This window comes from Galeopterus variegatus, unplaced genomic scaffold, assembly GCF_000696425.1.
Source record: "Galeopterus variegatus unplaced genomic scaffold, G_variegatus-3.0.2 Scaffold1880, whole genome shotgun sequence".
NCBI classification, from domain to species: domain Eukaryota; kingdom Metazoa; phylum Chordata; class Mammalia; order Dermoptera; family Cynocephalidae; genus Galeopterus; species Galeopterus variegatus.
Window position 1 is genome coordinate 234,777 of NW_007727991.1, and position 20,499 is coordinate 255,275.

The following is a 20,499-nucleotide window of genomic DNA, read 5'->3' on the forward strand; positions in this document are numbered from 1 at the left end:
TTTTTTTTTTTTTTTTTTTTTTTTTTTTTTGTCTTTTTGTCTTTTTCCGTGTCCGGCAACGGATCGCAACCCTCAGTGTTGCCCCCGTACCGGACCGGGGACCGGCAACGGGATTGCAAGCCTCGGTGTTGCTCCCGCGCCTCGCTCAGCCAGTGAGCGGGAACCGGTCTGTATGTGGGATCCAAACCCTGGGGCGGAGCGCCGCCGCGCTTCCCAAGCGGCGCACTATCCAGTGCGCCACCGGGCCGGCCCCCACATTTCTCATTCTATACTTAACACAGTTGGATTTTGGACACAGGACTACAACTGACACCTTATGTTTATCTTGTATTCAGCCCATCATTAGATATCAAGATCTTTTTTATTTTGATCCATTGTATCTGCTATCCCTCTGATCTGTCTTCAGCAAACTTTATAACTTTACAATTTATCCACAAGGATCTTACAAGAAGCTCGGTCATTTCTCGGAGAAATCTCAGAATCTCTTACTTGGAGGGACATGCCACTTTAAAAAATCCCTCCCCACCCTGCTCTGAGTATCTGCTGTACCATCCTTCTCTCCCACTTAGGATCACTTCTCTGAAGCCTTTTCCCTTTAGATTGACAGCAGTTTACTGTGGTTTAAACACTTAGATTTATTTAATTTTACTTAACGATACTAAGCCCATATTTCCTTTTTTCTCCCATGAGTGTTTTGAGGATCTTCTAAAATAAATGCCTTTCTAAAGTTTTGGTTTGCTATAACTACAGCAGTATTTTTAATATTTGAGTGATTCGTTTTATTCTTTGAATTTTGTCTTTAGCTATGAAATCCTTATTTCAAACAAAAATGTATTTGAAAGGTTCTGGATGTAGATGAGGGTGGCAAGCCCTATGTTCTAGGTTTCTCCTATTCCACTCATCAGGGCAGCCCTCAATGTGCCTCCCTAGGTTTCTTAAGACCAAATGGAATGCAATTTGAAAATCAGTAGTAATGATTCCAGGTTTTGAGTGCTTTGCATGAGATATCTTACTAATCCTCACAACCATGCAAGGTAAAGACTATTATTCTTTTTACTGCTGAGTAAACAGGCTTTATAGAGGTTGTATAACTTGTTCCAGGTCAAAGTGCTAGTAAGTGGCAGATCAAACCCTCGTCCCTGACTCAAGAGTCTGCCCATAACCATATACTATGTTCCATCTAATATGCAGGAGTTGAAAGCCATTGGACACTTTAAAAAAGAAGGGAAATTTGCATCATGACTTTATTTTTATTTTTGTTGACCCACAGTGTCTTTTCCAATAAGCACCTTTTTTCTCCAAGGTTTTATGCAACTGTTTTTATTAATCCAGTCCAGAATATTCCCAGAAATTAACAGCTAATTCATTGTCTACCATTTTTTATTCTTGTTGTTGTTGTTTTGTAGAACAGGACATTTTTCCATCTGTAGACTTCCAGCCCCTCTCCCATTCCCTTGACTTTTGGCAGTTACTCAAAAGCAGTCCAGTGTAATCTGTCTCAGTTCCCTCACTATCCTGGAATGTGGCTGTCTTGTCTCTCCAAACTTGAGCTCACTGAAAGTAGCTCGGTATTCTCTTACTATCTCATCATCTGTCTTGAGCTTGTATTCCTTCTTGACCATATTTGTTCCATGTTTTCCAGTTAGAAGATAGTTCTCCTTGATAGAGAAGTTGGAAGAAAATAGGCTGAATGCTTCTGTTTCCTCTTTGTTATTTTAAATATTATACTGTCTACTCTGAACAGTAGACCAGTCCCCTTTTTGAATATGTTGTTGCTTCAAACATGCTCATCTTTCTGTGTTCTCTAAATCTTAGCAAATTTGGGGAATTACCTTGACTGGTAGTCTTACTGGCTTATAATGTATATTTGTATTCTCGTTTTACTGACTTTCCTCTCCTATCTTTTATACAAACCATTTCTGTTCTCACTCCCATCAAAGCTCTCCTGGGTGCCTGTTGTCTTTTTATAACTTTCCTCCCTCCCTTTCCATTCTGCCCTTTTCTGCTTTCTTAGGGTTATATTTGTATTTAGTTTGAAAACCTCTTGTACCATATTTGGGTTTATTATAGCTTATAAAAGATAAAGTCTTATGGAGAAATTAAACAAGTATAGATGCCCTAAATTATTTTGGGGTATTCCCCAATGGGTTAAACCTAGGGAGTGATTGACCCAGCGGGTCATTACAAGCCAAATGTTTTCTAATCTGTACACACACACACACACACACACACACACGCACACCCCATTGTGTAACAATTCTGTTATAGAAATGTGAACTACCTCTGCATAATTTAGCATGGCTGTATTAATTTCCTTTGGAAAGCTTTAATTCCCATTTTGTTCCTACAGATAAGAAACAAGATGGAGCTATTGAGAATCGCAATAAAGGTAAATTCAGGAGGATAAAAGTACAGTTAGATTGTTTTTGTTATATCCAAAAATAGATCTACTGTGTACTATATCCATCCAAAAGTGTAGGGTACGTGTGGTAGGGAAAATCAACAATGTAGTTTAACTTGTGTTAAACTCTCTTCCTGCTGTGCTTTAAATCTGCTGTCTCTACGGTCTTAATAAGATTTTAATTATGATTTATGGTAGTAAGCTTATTATGTAGGTAGCTCTCAACTTAAGCATTTCAAGTATTTTAACATTGGTTATTATGTAGTTGGTAGCAAAAATGTGTAAGAAACAAAATATATAGCAGAAATGGTTTTTTCATTTATTTAAGAGTATGAATGTATGTATATTTTTCTATATATATGATTATACATAATGTTCTACATTACAGTCATAAATTATATTGGAGGGATTTATGGTGCTTGGATATTACCTAATATAATACAGAGGAGGACAAATGATTTAGTGTTCTTTAGTTATTAGTTTAAGGACCATGTATTTCTTCTTAGGCCTCATCCCCATAACCTAGCAGGACATTCTTAAATCTAGTACCAAGTTTCATAACTCAGTGTTGTTATTGTCTTATTATCTCTGTGTACACACACACACAGCTGAATACTTGTACCTTTTCTAGTTTCTATAAGAAACTGATTTTCTTAGAAATTGCTTCAAAATGTTAATAATGATATGTGCCTTAAAATGTAGTGAGTTTATGTGCTCTTAAATGTAGCGAAAGCTCAGGATGGTGCAGCCATGGAAATGCAGCCTTTGAAGAGTGAAGAAGGAGGAGATGGTGATGAAAAAGACAAAAAGAAAGCAAATTTGCCAAAAAAGGAAAAATCTGTTTTACAAGGGAAACTTACAAAACTGGCTGTTCAGATTGGCAAAGCAGGTATGATATATAGAAGAAAAGAAAGTGGTTTGTTTTAAAATGTGCTAACTTTGTGCTTAAAAATTGTTTTTTGATATGCTTAAATGTGGAAATTATTGCTTTGTGAGTGGAAGGGGAGTTAAAAATATTTTGTTCTATCCACAATGTAATAGGCCCTTTGAATTACTGTGGATACTCATCATTGCAACTTAGGGCTGTTATCCCCATTTTACACAGACAGAATTGTCCTGTGTCAACTAGCTAATAAGTGGTCAGGATAAGATTAGCACCTAAGTCTGCCCAATTTAAAAGCCCATGTACTCATCTCTGAATTTCTCTGAATTTCTGGGGAACTAAAGAGAGGGCTAGCAGTGAGATTATTCAGTACTGATTATCTAACTATATGTTAATTAAAAGAAATTAAGAAATTTCATCACACATTTTGCTCATCTTTTTACTGGCTGTCTATGAAAAAATTTATCCATGTGTTTTTCTGAACATTACATTTAGTTCAACTGAATGGAATAATCATCATAGTGAGGCTGAAGTTACTAAATTACCGCCGTCACTAGAAAGTACCTGTTAATAGAACCAGTAGAGCTCTTAGATAAAAACAGAGCATGCCTTTTAACAGTACCATCTTTTTGAAAAAACACTGTGTCAATAAATCAGCATACATCATTAAAATTACTTAAATTGCCTCATTCTACTGCTTCCTAGGATTATATTGGGAAGGTGAAGTTTTTGCCTCTGCCCTCAACAAGCTTATTATTTAATAGAAAATATGTGCTTTTTGTAATATGTAGCCTAATGTAGTACTATCTCAAATAGTGTTGAGGGAAACAGTGGCATTGAGGTGGTGGTGGCATTTAGCAGACATTGGTTTGGGATATTAGACCCAGACAGGTAGACTCGCCTTATTTTACAGTGCACGTTTACAGGAGGCTAACTATCCCACAAAATAAAGCATTAAGTGTTTTGCAATACATGGTTAACTCTTAGTTCTAAGTTAATGAAGCCGTAAGGACAGACCAAAAATAAATTAATAATTAATAATTCAGATAATGCAATTCTATATATATTATTTTTTAACATAGGTTGAATATTTAATTCAAGTCTCCCTATAGATCAGATTCTTATCAGCTTCTCTTTTAGCATTAGGCAAATTGCTGCCTGAACATGTAAAGCACCAGTTTTTGCTGAGCTTTTTGTATTTCCTTGTCATTGCCTATTATTTTGTCTCAGTTTAGTAGAAGGCTGAAGACACAATTAAGTCTAAGAAAGAATCATAAATGCTTTCCCCCAGTTCTCCTGGGGACAGAACTGTACTTGGAAGCAAAAATTAAATCTGACGATGTCAGGTGATAAGTTAGTTGCAAAAAGGAGGTAACAATTTCTCAGAGAAATTAAAATAAATATTATCAAGCCAGTTATAAGTCTTTACAGTGTCTAATCTGTAACTGGCAGCGGGTAGCGTCTATCTAGAATAATTAAAGAATTATGTTTTTCTTTTTTTCTATCCTGAAAGGTCTGTTGATGTCTGCCATCACAGTTATCATTCTAGTGTTATATTTTGTAATTGATACCTTTTGGGTTCAGAAGAGACCATGGCTTGCTGAGTGTACACCAATTTACATCCAATATTTTGTGAAGTTCTTCATTATTGGAGTTACGGTATTAGTGGTTGCAGTGCCAGAAGGTCTTCCACTTGCAGTCACTATCTCACTGGCTTATTCAGTCAAGGTGAGTAGAAAATAGTTAAGTAGACATATTACATTTAAAGCCTCAGCTGGTGGAGAAAATGCATATGCTCTTACACCTTTTCTGGTTCTGAAAGTATAGGATTTCCATAAATGTACACTTTAGAAATGCTGTCATTGATTCCTTGCACGTTCCCTCAGAGACCTGTGCACTCCAGCCTTGACATAGCACTCAGCACAACTTTGGGAGACAAAGTTCTAGACTAATTTTCGCTATGTGGTAGTTATGTTGTCAAGTCACATCACCTCCTCTTTCCTGTCTGTAAAATTAAGGAGAGGGTGTTTCTCAATTATCTGTGGTACAAGAGCAAAGATGGTTCATTCAAGTCCACCCTTTTAAGTCCTCTTTGTTTACACTCTTCCATCCCCATAATTGCCCCACAATCTAGTCTTCACACTTGTAGGCAGTCTTATGTTTCTAAAAAACTAATTCAGATCATATTATTTCCTTGCATGAAACCCTCTAGTGGCTTCTTATCACACTTAGAATAAAATCCTAATTCCTTATCATGGCCTGCAGGGCCCTGCCCTGTCTGGCCCTGGCTTCCTTACCTCATGGTGCTCATCTACTGCCCCTGTCCCTCTCTGACCCAGCACTACCAGCCTTCCTGCTGGTTTTCACAAATCTCAACTGTGTTCCCACTTCAGGGCCCACTTGTTCCTTCCTTTGAATAACCTGCTCTGTTGCTTTATTCAGGTCTCCTCAAATGTCACCTTCTCTGACCATCTGACCACTCAATTTACAGTAGCTCATTCCTTCCTGTTTTCCAAGTACAATGCTAAAATATGATCTTTGATGGCTTTGCTTACTGCTGTTTCCCTGAAGTAATGATCTGTTTGAAGATTATTAATTTATTTTTACAAATTTTATATCTTATATGGAAAAGGTGAATTGAATTAAAAAACGTTTAGCTTGGACGATTTTGGTTTTTCTTTCACTATGGTTTCACTGGTAAAAAAAATTACACTTAATGGAAGAATGCTGCTCTTGTAAATTTTCAAATGTTAGTTAGCAATTTTACTTAAGGAACATTGCCAACATAGTCATAGTTTCTGCTCTAGCACTCTTCAGTATTCAAAAGTGTTTTACAGTAGACCTGTCATTATGATATTTTTTGCTTACTGTTTGAGTTTGTTTTTTTCTCAGGCATTTAGCAGCTTTTATTTAAAAAATAAAATGGTAAATGTATCAAAGTGGTGGTGAAATAGAGTGTAATCATCTGCTTGTCCTTTTTTTGATTTTTTAAAATAATTAGAAATAATTGGAATAAATATGTTTTAGGTACATTGGTCATTTATTTTACCAACATATCAATTCATCAATTAGTGTTCTTTTCACTGATATACAGTGTTTATGCATCCTCTGTTAGTGTTTTGTAAAATTGAACACATTTTCCTTACTGCAGAACTCATTCTTTTAATCTTTAATATGGAAATCATAAGTAATTTGGGAAGTACATATCTCTGTTCCCCGTATTTATTTCTCCAAGGAGCCAGTTTCTTATGGTATCTCGCATTTTAGTAGTTACAGAAAAAACACTTTGTAAAGTTACTCTTACGTAGTTTTTAACCCATTCCACATATGTATTGAGAATTCATTATAAAGTATTTTAACTTAATTGCCCTTTGGGACTACTGTGAAAACACTTGGTTTTTTAGAAATGATTTTTTTGTTGTTGTTATTGTAAATGAAAGAGAGAGGTAAGACACACCACTTCGATCCTAAGGATGAAAATACCAAGACTACTAGCATATAGGATAGATAAAAATGACCCATTCTGGTTTTGATACATTAACTCAGTCTATCAGTTAAAAAAAAAAAAAAGCAGCTACCGTGTACCTACAAGCTCATTATTTTAACTGATAAAAGCTACGTTTTCCCTGGAGATTTATATAAAAATGTTTTGTTTTCCACTTAATAAGGAGACTTAATCTTTAATGTGCTCTTACTGTACTATAAGTACAGTAGTACTTATAGATTGTCATTGGTCTTGTAAGGGCACTTCACAGAACCTGTTGAGGCATGAAGTCAGCGTGATTGACATATGGGTGCAGGTGTCTGTATTTGTTTACTAGATTGTTATGCCACAGTAAGTGATTGAAACCATGAAAAGCTATACCGTCTTAGGCTTATTTTAATAGGTCAAATGTGCTGAAATTTTTTCAGTATTAAGCTTGTATTTTATACGGTATATTTATATAAAGCCAGGAGTTTTAGTTTTGATTTTAAAGCAGTTTATAATCATTTTAATGTAATGAAATGATTGGTTTTGGTTTTATATGTAACTTAACTAGTTTTTGTTGGGCTTTTTTTTTGGTCACTGTAGAAAATGATGAAAGATAATAACTTAGTAAGGCATCTGGATGCTTGTGAAACTATGGGAAATGCTACAGCCATTTGTTCAGATAAAACAGGAACATTAACAATGAACAGAATGACAGTTGTTCAAGCTTACATCAATGAAAAACATTATAGAAAGGTTCCTGAACCAGAAGCTATTCCACCAAATATTTTATCCTATCTTGTAACAGGAATTTCTGTGAATTGTGCTTATACATCAAAAATATTGGTAAGATTTATTTAATAATTCATTTTTATATATGAAAAATTTTTAAATCTGTAAGGATTAGACTACATATATATAATTCTTCAGACCAACCATGACTATGTTATTTAACCTGAATTGTGTAAGGTTTTTAAAAGGCATACATCTATATAATGTATAAGTTTATTTTGATATAATTGGTGTTTTGAGTAAAGTCTGTTGATCAATATATACATTCTCTTTCCTTGTATTTTTCTCCTGTATTTTGAATTTTCTGTGTTCAGAAACTCTCAAGCTGTATAATCAGAACGCATTCTTAATTTAAAGTTCTTATTAATAAGCTCATTTTGTGAAAGACCAGGCTATCTTACTATAGAAAGTCAACTCTCAATTTTCTAGAGAAAATTTTTAAGCCAGATTTCAACTTAAAATAACATGTTTTATATATGTTTGCTATATGCTCCGTCTGTTTGGTTTTTCAGTAGTTCCTACCTATAAGGTGGTTCTTAGACCTTTTTAGAACTAACACAGTAAAGTAATTCTAGACTTGTACCACCTTAAAATAAAATACTGTCGACTTTGCAAGTTTTAAAAATCTTATAACAGAAAGTATGAAATTTATGTTTGATATATCTTCTAGTGATTTATGGATGAAAACAGAAGGAAAATAAAATTGCAGGTTGTTTTATTAGTGAAAATATACATGAATTGGATGATTGGACTGGAATGTTATGGGATCTTGGTTCTAGATCTAGCTTTGCCTTTTACTAGCTGAAAGTCCGAGCTTTACTTTCTTTAATTGTTAAGTTGATCACATCTGCCCTTAATACCATTGTGATGATTATGTAAGGTGGTATTTGTGAAGGCACTATGAAGGAAATAAAACTTTTCAATACATTTAAGGCAACAGTACTTTATTTTAATGCATGTATTTTTATTTTAAACCATAAAAAATGGTAAAGTTGATTTAATTGTGAATGATTTAATATAAATGTTCAATGAAGACAGGAAGAGAAAAAGAAAAGAATTAAAATTAAGTCCCTTTGTGTATCAGGAACCAACTTTAAACCTTATATATCTTATATCATTTAATTCTGGGGTCACAGGGCTCCTGTTTTACAGATGCTGAAGTCAAGGATCACAGCAGTTGGGTAACTTGCCAAAAGTTCATGTAGCTAGTAACTGGCAGGGCTGAGGTTGGAATCCATGTCATTCTCAACCCAAGCTCCTTTCTGTATACTTCTTTGAAATGCTGGTATTAGACATTTTCTATATAACTTTGTTTTTTAGAGTGTCGCATTCTGTTTTACATTATAAATTAAACTTCATAGAGAAACAAGATGATTCTAGCTTCTAAACCTTTTTCTCTTATAGCCACCAGAGAAAGAGGGTGGATTACCTCGTCATGTTGGTAATAAAACTGAATGTGCCTTGTTGGGACTTCTTTTGGATTTAAAACGGGATTATCAGGATGTTAGAAATGAAATACCAGAAGAAGCACTGTACAAAGTCTACACCTTCAATTCTGTTAGGAAGTCCATGAGTACTGTCCTGAAAAATTCAGATGGAAGTTATCGAATATTCAGCAAGGGTGCATCTGAGATAATTCTGAAAAAGTAAGAGTAAAATGCTTAGATGAATGAATTGCTGACTGTAGTTGCTTTATGGAATACCTACTATGTTGTGATTGTTGTTTTCTTTTTGTGAATATCAGGCATTTGATAGGACCTCAGAGCTTTTTAGCATATTTTATAGTATCCAGATATTTGCCCATGATATTCTACCATTTTCACACTCTAGCTTCTGTTATTTCTTAGTATTTTGCTGTAGGGAAAATAAACCCATTACCATCCAATTTGGTAGACTTAATGAAGTAAACTTGGATGTTTGTTTTTAGACATGTTGATTCCATTGTTATATAGGATCATGAAAAGTAAAAGCCCTCCTAGGAAGAAAAATCCAAGTTTATATCTTCAACACTGCATTGTAGATAATAGATTCAAAATATGGTAAATGAATTATAGAGATTCAAAATGTGATAAATGAATTTTTAGAATAGCAAAGCATTGAAACTAGGTTTTGAAAAATCCCCTTTTATATCAAAGTGGGGTTTATCGATATTTATGGTGCTGCAGAGTCACATCCTGTAATCTTTCTTTCTGTCCTTTTACAGACCAGTAGCTTCAATTTTGACATTATGTGTTTGCTTATAATTCCCCTAATGTTTATCTGTTATTACAGGCATTGAAATTATTTTGGTTTCTCTAATTCCAGTAGAGAGGTAGAGAACTGTTTTTAAAAAAATGTTTTTTAAGAGCAGTTTTGAAAAATTGGATCTCCTTTGTAATTACAACATTTAAAATATTTCTGGGTTTAATTTGCTTATATGTGGATTATAATCCAGTGTTATTTTAATGAACACTCAACAGATTGTAGTCTAACAAGTTTAAAAGACAAGTATATAAATAAACAATTGAAAAGGCAGCATATGATAAACGATTACAAAGTTTTAAGATGAAAGATCACACTGTGGGGATGTGGCACTTAAGACAGTTCTCAGTATGAAGTGAGAACATCAAGTACAAGGAAGCCACAACAGAGGAAAGGGGATGGGAATATGCAGGTCATATTGGGAGAATAGCTAGTCATATAGTTCAGTAGAGCAGTGGTGGGCTTTCGTGACATGCAGGTCATATAGAACTTTCTTCCCTCCACAGTACACTTGGTTATCAGATTTCAGTGTGAAAGGTTAGAAATATGTCTCATCCCTGGCTTGATGGGTAGTAGATAGATGGTATAGGAGAGATTTTTGAAATCAGAAAAAATCAAACCTTGACTCTTCCTCTGCAACTAACTAACTTTGGGTCTGGGGCAGTTTCTTTCCTTGGCTTTCATTTTCCCTCCACTGAGAGAGGCTGTGATGACCATTTATTCTGTGACGATGAAATAAAATAATGCAAATAAAATGTCTAGCATGGAGCCTGATGTATAGTAAGTATACAGTAAGTGTTCCCATAGTAATATTTACATTTTGTTGTAGAGACTCTTAAATTTTAGGCTGAGCAGTTAAAACTTAATTAAATAGGCTAGATAATACAACAGAAGTATTTTTTTCATCAGGTAGTAGAATCATCAAAGTTGTAAAAAAAAAAAAAAAAAACCTGCAATTGAAGGTAATTCTTGCATCAAGGAATGAGGTGGATTGGGAAGAAAAGGATGGACTGGAGACAGATATCAATTAAAAGTCTATTGCTGTTCTATAATAGCTTTAGTTTGAAATGAGAGGCAAAAGAAGGTAGCAGTAGGGGAAATATGAGGGTACTTCAAAACGTTCATAAAAAGATTTGTATTATTTCTTAATTGTGTTTTTCCGTGGTCTTTTTGCTGTACCCCCCTAAAGGAGCAGACACGTTCAGGAGACTATTCAGAGGAGAACTGTATAGGACTCAGGAGCTCATAGTATATAGATGATTAGGACACAGGAAGTATTCAGGTAAAATTTTAGACTTCTATCAAAACGATTGGGGTAATGTTGATACCCATTAACATGGGCAGTGAGGAGGCAACTTCCAGTCTTTTATGTATTAAGGTTAAGGTGCTGGTACAGCGTCTGGGTGGAAGTCTTCAGCAGTGACAGAAAGCTTGGGGAAACAATCAGAACAGAAGATCTGGATTTGGGAATCATCACCATAGAAGAGGAGGAGGTGGCATCACCAAGGGGCACTGTGAAAAACAAACTTTAAATAGGGAAGTGTACAATGTGATTTTTATTTGCTACATAATTAAAGAAAAGGTTGTGTAGTTAGTTTCACTGAAAATAAAACTATTTTGGCATTATCTCTCTCACTCTGGTTTAATGCTTATTTTAACAGTAAGTTATGTTTTTTCTTTCATGGTTAAAACAATATAGGTGACGAAACAGCATCTCAGGTAAGGGGTTGATTGAACTTGGCCTTTTACTTTAAAAGAAGAAAATATTTGTGATTTTTGTGTTAATTAAAATTAATATCTAATTCTGTACCAGAATGGTCAGGTATATAGTTTATTCTTCTTTGCCACTTCGGATTCTTTGTGAAAATCTAAAAGCACTGCATTTCCAAAAGAGAAGGTTTTGAGAATATCTAGAGTAACTAATACAGTGGAGAACTATCAAATGATAACCATACAGATTAGAACTGTCTTTTGTAAAGGGGAGGGTGAAGAATGAAAATGATTTAAGTTTATAAAAATGCAACATATGTAATTTTTAAATTACAGATATCAAGTCCCATGATTTCTAGCTCTTCCATTTCACTTAAGTGGCATTAACCATTATTTTTGTTAATTATTGATGTTTGGATTCAACATTTCCTTTTAGGTGTTTCAAAATCTTGAGTGCTAATGGTGAGGCAAAAGTATTCAGACCAAGGGACCGTGATGATATTATAAAAACTGTGATTGAACCGATGGCATCAGAAGGCTTGAGAACCATATGTCTTGCATTCAGAGATTTTCCAGCAGGAGAACCAGAACCCGATTGGGATAATGAAAATGATATTGTCACCGGCCTTACATGCATTGCTGTTGTGGGGATTGAAGATCCTGTGAGACCTGAGGTGGTGAAACATTCTGTGTTCTGCATGTGCAGAATCTCTTAACTGTAGAGGATCTAGGCATTAACAGTAGCCAGTTTTCTAATAAAATTTTCAGTATTTGTGATTTTTTTTTTTCTGCGTGAACCCAAGATAAGTGAAATAATAGTGCTTGTCATGCATATGCTACCTTTTTATGGTTTTTAATTAGAAAGCTTCTCTTTGGGGTCCTTTGTGTTTATAGCACCATAACCTAGCACAACCTAGCACAGTACCTTGAACTGGGTAGGATTTTCAGTTGATATTTATCTTAAATAACAGATGCTATTAAGTTATTTGTTTTTACAGTCTCTAGATCAGCATTGTCCAACGTAGAGCTTCCTATAATGATGGAAATGTTTTTTATGTTCATTACAGTAGCCACTAGCCACACATGACTACTGAGTTCTTGATGTGTGGCTAGTGCAACTGGAAAACCGAATTTTTAATTTAATTTAAATTTACGCATCTGGCTAGTGGCTACTGTATTGGATGGCATGAAGCTCTAGGCTTTGCTTTTCTTCCTTAAATCATCTTTTTAGTATTTTTTTTAATGTTTATTGAGCAACTACTGTATGCCAGACACTGTTATAGGTACTAGAGACATAAAGAGTTTTGCTATTTGGTCCCTAGCCTCTGAAAGAAGTCACTGTCTTGGATAGGGATGGACAAACGTGATAATTACAACCCAGGATGTTAGTACATTTCTAGATATATACAGAGCATGTTATATGAGCAGAGAACATAAGCTCCCAACCTAGTCTAATGTAATAGCATCTTTTTTATGAGGTCTCACTGTGTGACAGATACTACATCAAGTGCTTTACATGTATTATTTCATCTCATGTTTGCCTCTATGACATATGAGTATTTTTGCTTTCATTTGACAGGTTAAAAATTGAGATGCATAGAGATTTAGACCGTAGACCTAGTATGTACAAATCCCAGCTCTGTCTAAAACACATGTGCTTAAAAGACTGCTATATTAACCACTGGAGGGGTCAAGTAAGACTTCATAGAGGTTAATTACCTGATCTGAGTCTTAAAGGATGACACAGTATTAGCTAGACCGAGAGAGAGAGAGAATAGTAAGTACCTTCTGAGCAAAGAAGCAACATAAGTAAAAACACAAAACATGAAAACTGTTTTTGTTCAATGACTTCATCAACTAATTGATTCAACACCTAGTGTGTAGTACCAGGCACTCTTCTAGGAACTGGAAATACTGCAGAGAACAGAAGTCATGAAATTTATATTCTCAAGGAAAAAGACTGCCAGATAGGTACAATGATGGATGCATGGACACTATGCCAAGTGAAAATAAATTCTGTGAGGAGTGAGACTTGCTCCCTCCTCTCATAGGCCCTACATTCTGGGTGATCTATGGGTTGTTGGGGGTGGGGGGGGTTCACAATGAGCCAGCTGTGTAAATAGCTGGCATTCCAGGCAAACAGCAGAAAATGCAGAGGCCTAGTGGCCAATTAGCTCAGTTGGTTAGAGTGCGGTACTATTAACACCAAAGTCTGGGGTTTGATCCCTGTAGTGCCTGAAAGTGAGAAAAGTATTTAGCTATTTCTAAAAAAGGAGATTAGTGTGGCTGTCAGTGTAAGAAAAAGAAAAGGGGGAGATGAAATGATCTTTCACTTTACTAGGCTGTAAGGGCTCTGAATTTTATTCTAAAATACAGGTTGGGAAGTGACATGATTTATGTTGTTAAAATACTATTTGGGGTATCGTGTAAGAAAGGGATTAGAGGTAAGAGAAGCAGAAACAGGGAAGCAAATAAGATTATTGCAGTAATCCCAGGCTAGAGATGATCATGGCTTGGACTACAGTTGTGACAGGGAAGATGGAAAGTAAACGGAGGTAGAACCAGTAGGAATGAATATGTTGGATGTGGGTATACTGTTCTTGACACTGTTGAGGTGTCTTGAGATATCCAAATGTACGTCAGGTAGGCATTTGGATCTCAGAGCCTGAAAGTGGTGTAGGCTGGAGAAATCACCTATGATAGTAAAGGAGATCTCCTGGGGAAAGCCAGGGAAGAGAGCATAAGATTAAGATGTCCTCTGAAAAAGGAGGTGGAACCAATCTCTAACTTGCATAACTAGGTGAGTGGTAGAGGGTATTACCAATATACTAACAGAATGAGAAGCATCAGTTTATTAAGAGAGAAAGATAAATTCAGTTTTGGGGTTTCAAGTGCTTATGAAACATCCAGGTGGATAATGTTTGCCAACCTTTGGTTACAGGAAAATCAAAGTTTTATATTTATTTATGGATTAAATCTTACCTTATTAAATTAGGATGTCTACAACTTTTGTCGTTTGGAAAACATATTAACCTGTTATAGTGCTCTTGGAATTAAGGTTGATAGTTTTACCTTTTTTAAAACATATAGGTGGTACTTTATGTTTTTCAGTATCACAAAATGAGATGGGTACTTTTGTCCTAAAATGAGACAATGTGTTGAAAAAGCTTTCTCTGAGTGAGTAATCTGGACCATGCAGTTCTAGTGTAGGGAATCTTGATTGATTAGATATCTAGAACAAACCCAGTGTTTTGTGTATGCATAGTACTTGAATAAGACACTAAGCCTAGCTCCAGTTCCTTACCTATAAAAATGGATATAGTTTGTCCATTTTAAGTTGGAAGTATTTGATAGTAAGCAGTCACTAAATAGTAGTTTGCCTTTCGTAAATTTTATTTGCCACATAGTTTTAACCTGACACTGGTTTCTCCCTCTTACTCACTGTTCTCCTACCCAAATGATCCTGGGATACTATCTAATTAATGACTGCTTAGATATATAAAAAATTTAGTATACATTTTATCTCAAATGAGATATCAGGAGATATATTACATTTATACAGCAGACTAGTGTTTTCAAAATGGAATGCTGATTTTTTAAAAAAATAATCTAAGCAAGCTCTGTCCTTTGGTTTACTGTTTTCGTCTCTAGGACCTACCGTAGCACCTGGCATTCAATAAATATTAGTTTGAATGCATATGATGTCCCCCTCTAGTGATTTGAATGACTGGTGGAGGGAAATACTTTTTATGTAAATCTTAAAACTTATTGATACATTCTATTTGAGTTACTAGTATTTAAATTGCATACATGTTTTAAGACATGGTACCCTGTGTGAAATGCCCCATTTGAAAATTACTCCTTGGTGACTATTTCCCCACAGATAACTTAATTCAGTAGTTCAGTAAATACTAAGCTCCAGTTACATATCAGGCACTTATTTCTTAAATAAATTAAAGACATTGTACTAGGTCATAGGGGATGCAAAGATAAGGTAAGGGTCCTACTTTCAAGAAGCTCATTGACTTGCTGAGGATCCAGGTAAACAAGTAAATATAATATGATGTTATTACCTATAATACAGATAATGCATAAGATGAAGGCACAATTTTGTCAAGGTAGGCCAAGAAAGCACCACATAAGTTACATTTTAATTGGATTTAGTATAGAAGTCACAAACAGGAAAGCCTGCAGGCCAAATTTAGCCTTCAGTTGTCTTTGGCATGTGTGTGTGTGTTTGTGTGTGTGTAAAACATTTGAGTATTAAGAGATTAAGCACAAATCTGGGTTTCCCCTTTCTCTTGAAATTGTAGGTTCTATCAGCACTGGGCTCTCCTTTCACCATGGCAGAAAATAGGCTAGAGCTGAGTAACTGTTACATTAGGCATTTATCTCAGGTTTGTCGTTTCAGCATGTCTTCTGCATTCATATTACCTGCCTGGCCCTATAGGCGTTTGAATTTGCAATCTCTGCTCTAGTAGGATCAGTGTGGATTTTCTGGTTAGAGAAAAGTGGAAAAGGTTTTCTAGGCAAAGGGAACTGAAGTAACAGAGGCACGGAAATAATATGTATACTGTTTATCAACTTTTGTGTAATAAAGAAAAATTTTAAATAAATCTAGGAAACTATTCCGAGGCAAATTGTGATACTCTGTTATACTAAGAACTTTGTAGTATATATGTAACAGCTGAAGAATCATCATACATTTTTAAGTATATTAGTGTGTTGGAAAAACATCTCCACTATCAAGTATATCAGATTTTTAAAAGGAGAAACAAACATAAAGACAGGGATACCAATTAAAAAGTCATTGCAATAGCTTGGACAACAAGCAGTGGGGACATGATACAAGGAAGGTTTGAGGTAGAATCCACAGGATTCATTGGGCCTTAAGGACAGAGAGGAGGGGAGATGGAAGAGGAAGTACAGATGACCCTTAGGTTTCTGTTGGATACGTAAGTAGAAAACCTGGTTTCCCTTTTAGACACCCAAATCCTGATGGCCACTTCTCAGGTGGAACTGTGAATACAGCTCTCACAGTGAGGTATGGGAAGGATGTAGATTTGAAAGTGTTGGTATATAGGTGGTAGTTGAAGGTATGGGAGTTGGTGAATTAACCTTACAAGATAAGGATTATAATATATATTATATTAAGTTGCCCTTATAAGGATTGGAGAAAAAAAGTGAGCCACTCTTAACGCTAAAGAAAACCAACATGTTACTCTGGTGTGATTTGGGCAGTAAACCCAGAAAAATAGAAAACCAACCAAAGAAGAATTGCTTAATGGTTGCCAGGAGGAAAAAGTGGTTTAAAAAGACTTTGGTAAATAAATAATACAAATTAAGTATAGGTTGATAACTGAAAATGAACCCTGAACTAAGACAGGTAGTAGAATAAGAAAGAAGAGATTATTGGGGCTAATTCAAAAAATATCGAATATTTTGAGGTGAAATTAAAATTATCCTTATTTTGGGGGCTGTGAAGTAATGCATATTTGTTCACTTGGATTTTTTACCTCTGGAAATACTAATTTTCTTTTGTAATACAATTTTTTTTCTATGTAAACCAGGTACCAGATGCAATAAAGAAATGTCAGAGGGCTGGAATTACTGTGCGGATGGTCACTGGTGATAATATTAATACTGCTCGGGCTATTGCTACCAAATGTGGTATTTTACATCCTGGAGAAGATTTCCTATGCCTAGAGGGTAAAGATTTTAACAGAAGAATACGAAATGAAAAAGGAGAGGTAAGGATTTTTTTTTTATTTTTAGTTGATAAATTTTTAGTATATTAGGAATTTAATTCAATAAATACATATTGAGTATACCCTATACCATACATGAGTAAAATGCAAGGCATACCTTAAGGCAAAAACTGGCATTCTAGGAGATAAAAGGGACTAGTGATAAAGCAGCTCTAAAGGGAGTGAGCAGTTCTTGCTAGAAATGTTTTATGAAAGTAGAGGCAGTGAATCTAGGCCAATTTCAGAAGTACAATATGTGTAAAGGGAGTAAGGAAGATGGGTTTGGAAAGACTGATATGTGGAGCATATTTTAGGGACCCCAAAGTCTGAACTTTTTATGCTGAGTTAAGAAAGTTCCATTTTCATGGGCAATAGGGGGATTTTTAAATTTTGATTTTAGAATGATATATGTAGCAGTGGTTCTCCAACTTGAGTATGCATCGGCGTCACCTGGAGAGCTTGTTTAAAACACAAATTGCTGGGCCCAGCCCAGAGTATTTGATAAGATAGACACCCAATAATTTGCATTTCTAACAAGTTCCCAGGAGTTTCTGATGCTGTTGTCTCTTGGCCACACTTTGAGAACCACTGATAAATATGCTAGATAGCTAATTTGGAACTATGAAACTAGGTTTGGGCTCATTTTAATTTTGATAAAAATTTATAGATTGAGCAAGAGCGGATAGACAAGATTTGGCCAAAGCTTCGAGTACTTGCAAGATCATCTCCTACTGACAAACATACACTGGTTAAAGGTGAGTAGATTTTGCAATTCTTTCACAATTTCTTGTGAATACAGAATATGTGTTCTGAATACAGAATACAGAATTGTGTTCTGCTTCCTATAATAGTAATAGATTCTGAATATTAGATTGGGTCATGGGTATTATCTTTTTCAATAAAATCTAAATTCATTTCCTTTTGTTATCTTAGGTGAATTGTGTTTATCTTCAGTGATTAAAACAGGATATTGTTCCTAATGTAACCATAGTTTCTGGAGTTCTTTGCCCAACATCTAAGCAGTTTCCATTTTTATGTTTGTTTGTTTATTTTTTAATCTCGAGTCTATAAAACTTTCTAGGTAGGATGTTCTGCAGAATCAGCTTATTACAGAAAATGTTTTTACAGCCTAAATATTTACTTTTATTTAAGGTATAATTGACAGCACTGTCTCGGAACAACGCCAGGTTGTAGCTGTAACTGGTGATGGTACAAATGATGGCCCGGCACTAAAGAAAGCAGATGTTGGATTTGCAATGGTAGGAACTTACTTATTCAAGTATTCACATGTAATTTACTGGCAGGGTTGTTTGACTGAATTACGATTGGTCTCACACTGCCCCTTAAGATCAGTTTGAGGGATGATTGATAAACCTAAGTTGATTTATAAGTCTAATTGGTTTATGCATTAGCTTTATTTGATGCCGTGAAATATGTCTAGAAGATACCTTTTGAAGAATTGCAATAATATACATTTACTTGTACTGTTTAAAATCTTTAAAGGTCTGTGATTTTATCTGAGCCTTACAGCACCCTTGAAGGAGGACATAGGCTTAGAACAGGTATATATTTAAATTAAAAATATAATTCTTCCAGTAGGATTATATCATATTTTTGGTTAGGTCAATATTCAGTTCTTATTGTAACTATAAATGCTTTTCCAACCTGAGCCTTGTGGTCTACTATAATTACTTTTTCTTCCTTGCACAACTTTTTGTATTCCTTGTAAATTGTCTTTTTCATTTGCTTTGTTTTTATTTTTATTTTTTAGCTTAGTTTTTCTATGTACTTAACACTAATTCATCCCCAAATGCTCCTTTCAGTATGTGAGATGTCTGGTACTGATGTTACCATTTCACCTTTAGAGGTGCCTCTCTCACATCTTTGACATGCTTTTAATCTGGACCCACTGATGCCAGGCTTTTGCAACACAGCTGTCTTGTGGGGCTCCATACCTGAGGATTTCCTCTGCCTGTTTCTTGTGTTGGATCTTTTACTTCCTGGATTCAATGGCATCCTTTTTTTTTTGTCTCATCTGGTACAGACATTTCCTTCAATGGCTTCCTGTGAAAGGGTTCATGAGAGTTGAATTTTTTATAACTTATGACTGAAAAATATCCATGCTTCCTTCACTCTTGATTCTTAATCTGAGGTGGTATAAAAATCTAGGTTGGGGCCGGCCCGGTGGCACACTGCTACAGTGTGCTGCTTGGGAGTGCGGCGGCGCTCCCGCCGAGGGTTCGGATCCCACATACAGACCGGTTCCCGCTCACTGGCTGAGCGAGGTGCGGGCGCAGCACCGAGGTTTGCGATCCCGTTGCTGGTCCTGGTCCGGTACGGGCGCGACACTGAGGGTTGCGATCCGTTGCCGGACACGAAAAAAGACAAAAAGGAAAAAAAAAATGTAGGTTGGAAATCATTTTCACTCAGAGTTTTGACTTCATTTCTTTCTTATTTGTTGCATACCATTTTGAATTTTGAGCCTATGTAGGACCTCTTGGTTTTTTTCTTCCTTTCTGGAGGTAGGTAGATCTTTCCTTTGTTTTCAGACCTCTGAAACGCCTGATGATTTGTATTAGTAAAAAGGTACTCTGAAAATTCATTTTCTTCTACTTTGTGAAATTTTCCTAAATTAATCTTACTTCCTCTCCTTTGTTTCTTCTTTCTGGAATACCCACTTTAATTTTTGAACTTCCTGGACTTATCTTACCTTGTCTCTTTTTTCATACTTAACCATCTTTGTCATTATTACTTTATTTTCAGAGATATTTCCTCGACTTCTGTTGTTTTTCATTTCTCTTATCATGTGTTTAACTTCTAAGAGTTGTTTTTGGATCTCTCCTTCTTGTAACATCCTGTTTTTATTTCACTGATGCACGTTTTATGTTTCTAAGGATTTGATTTTTTAAAATAAGCTTTCATCTCTCTGCAGAGTCTGCGTCCCCATTTGCCTTTTGGTTTATCTGTCTTTCAGGTTTGTTCTTTACTCAGATGTCAGGTGATTCTTGGTTGTCTATGCATATTTACTAGTGTAAAGCTAGGAAGCCGTAGGCCTATAAGTTGGATTTTTCAACCAGAATATTACCTGTAACTCGAGAAACCCCAGTCATACTCTCTTCTAATTTAATTATCTCTTTGTCTCTCTGCAAAGATAACTAGTATGCTGAAGATTACTTTTGCCTGTTTTTGAACTTTGTTTAGAAGAATTGTATATTATGTATTATTTTGAGTCCATCTTCTTTTGTTCATCGTTGTG

General features: G+C 35.4%; 1 protein-coding gene across 3 annotated transcripts in view; it reads left to right on the forward strand.

Moving 5' to 3' along the window:
- The window catches only part of ATP2B1 (ATPase, Ca++ transporting, plasma membrane 1), a 117,529-nt gene that overhangs the window by 79,940 nt on the left and 17,090 nt on the right, over positions 1-20,499 (forward strand). For all 3 annotated transcript variants that reach the window (XM_008579418.1, XM_008579419.1, XM_008579417.1), the window contains exons 7-15: positions 2,351-2,389; positions 3,129-3,290; positions 4,798-5,012; positions 7,357-7,599; positions 8,950-9,191; positions 11,933-12,170; positions 17,067-17,246; positions 17,911-17,998; positions 18,396-18,502. In XM_008579418.1, coding sequence (XP_008577640.1) covers positions 2,351-2,389; positions 3,129-3,290; positions 4,798-5,012; positions 7,357-7,599; positions 8,950-9,191; positions 11,933-12,170; positions 17,067-17,246; positions 17,911-17,998; positions 18,396-18,502 — 1,514 coding nt within the window. The remainder of the gene's footprint in view (positions 1-2,350; positions 2,390-3,128; positions 3,291-4,797; positions 5,013-7,356; positions 7,600-8,949; positions 9,192-11,932; positions 12,171-17,066; positions 17,247-17,910; positions 17,999-18,395; positions 18,503-20,499) is intronic.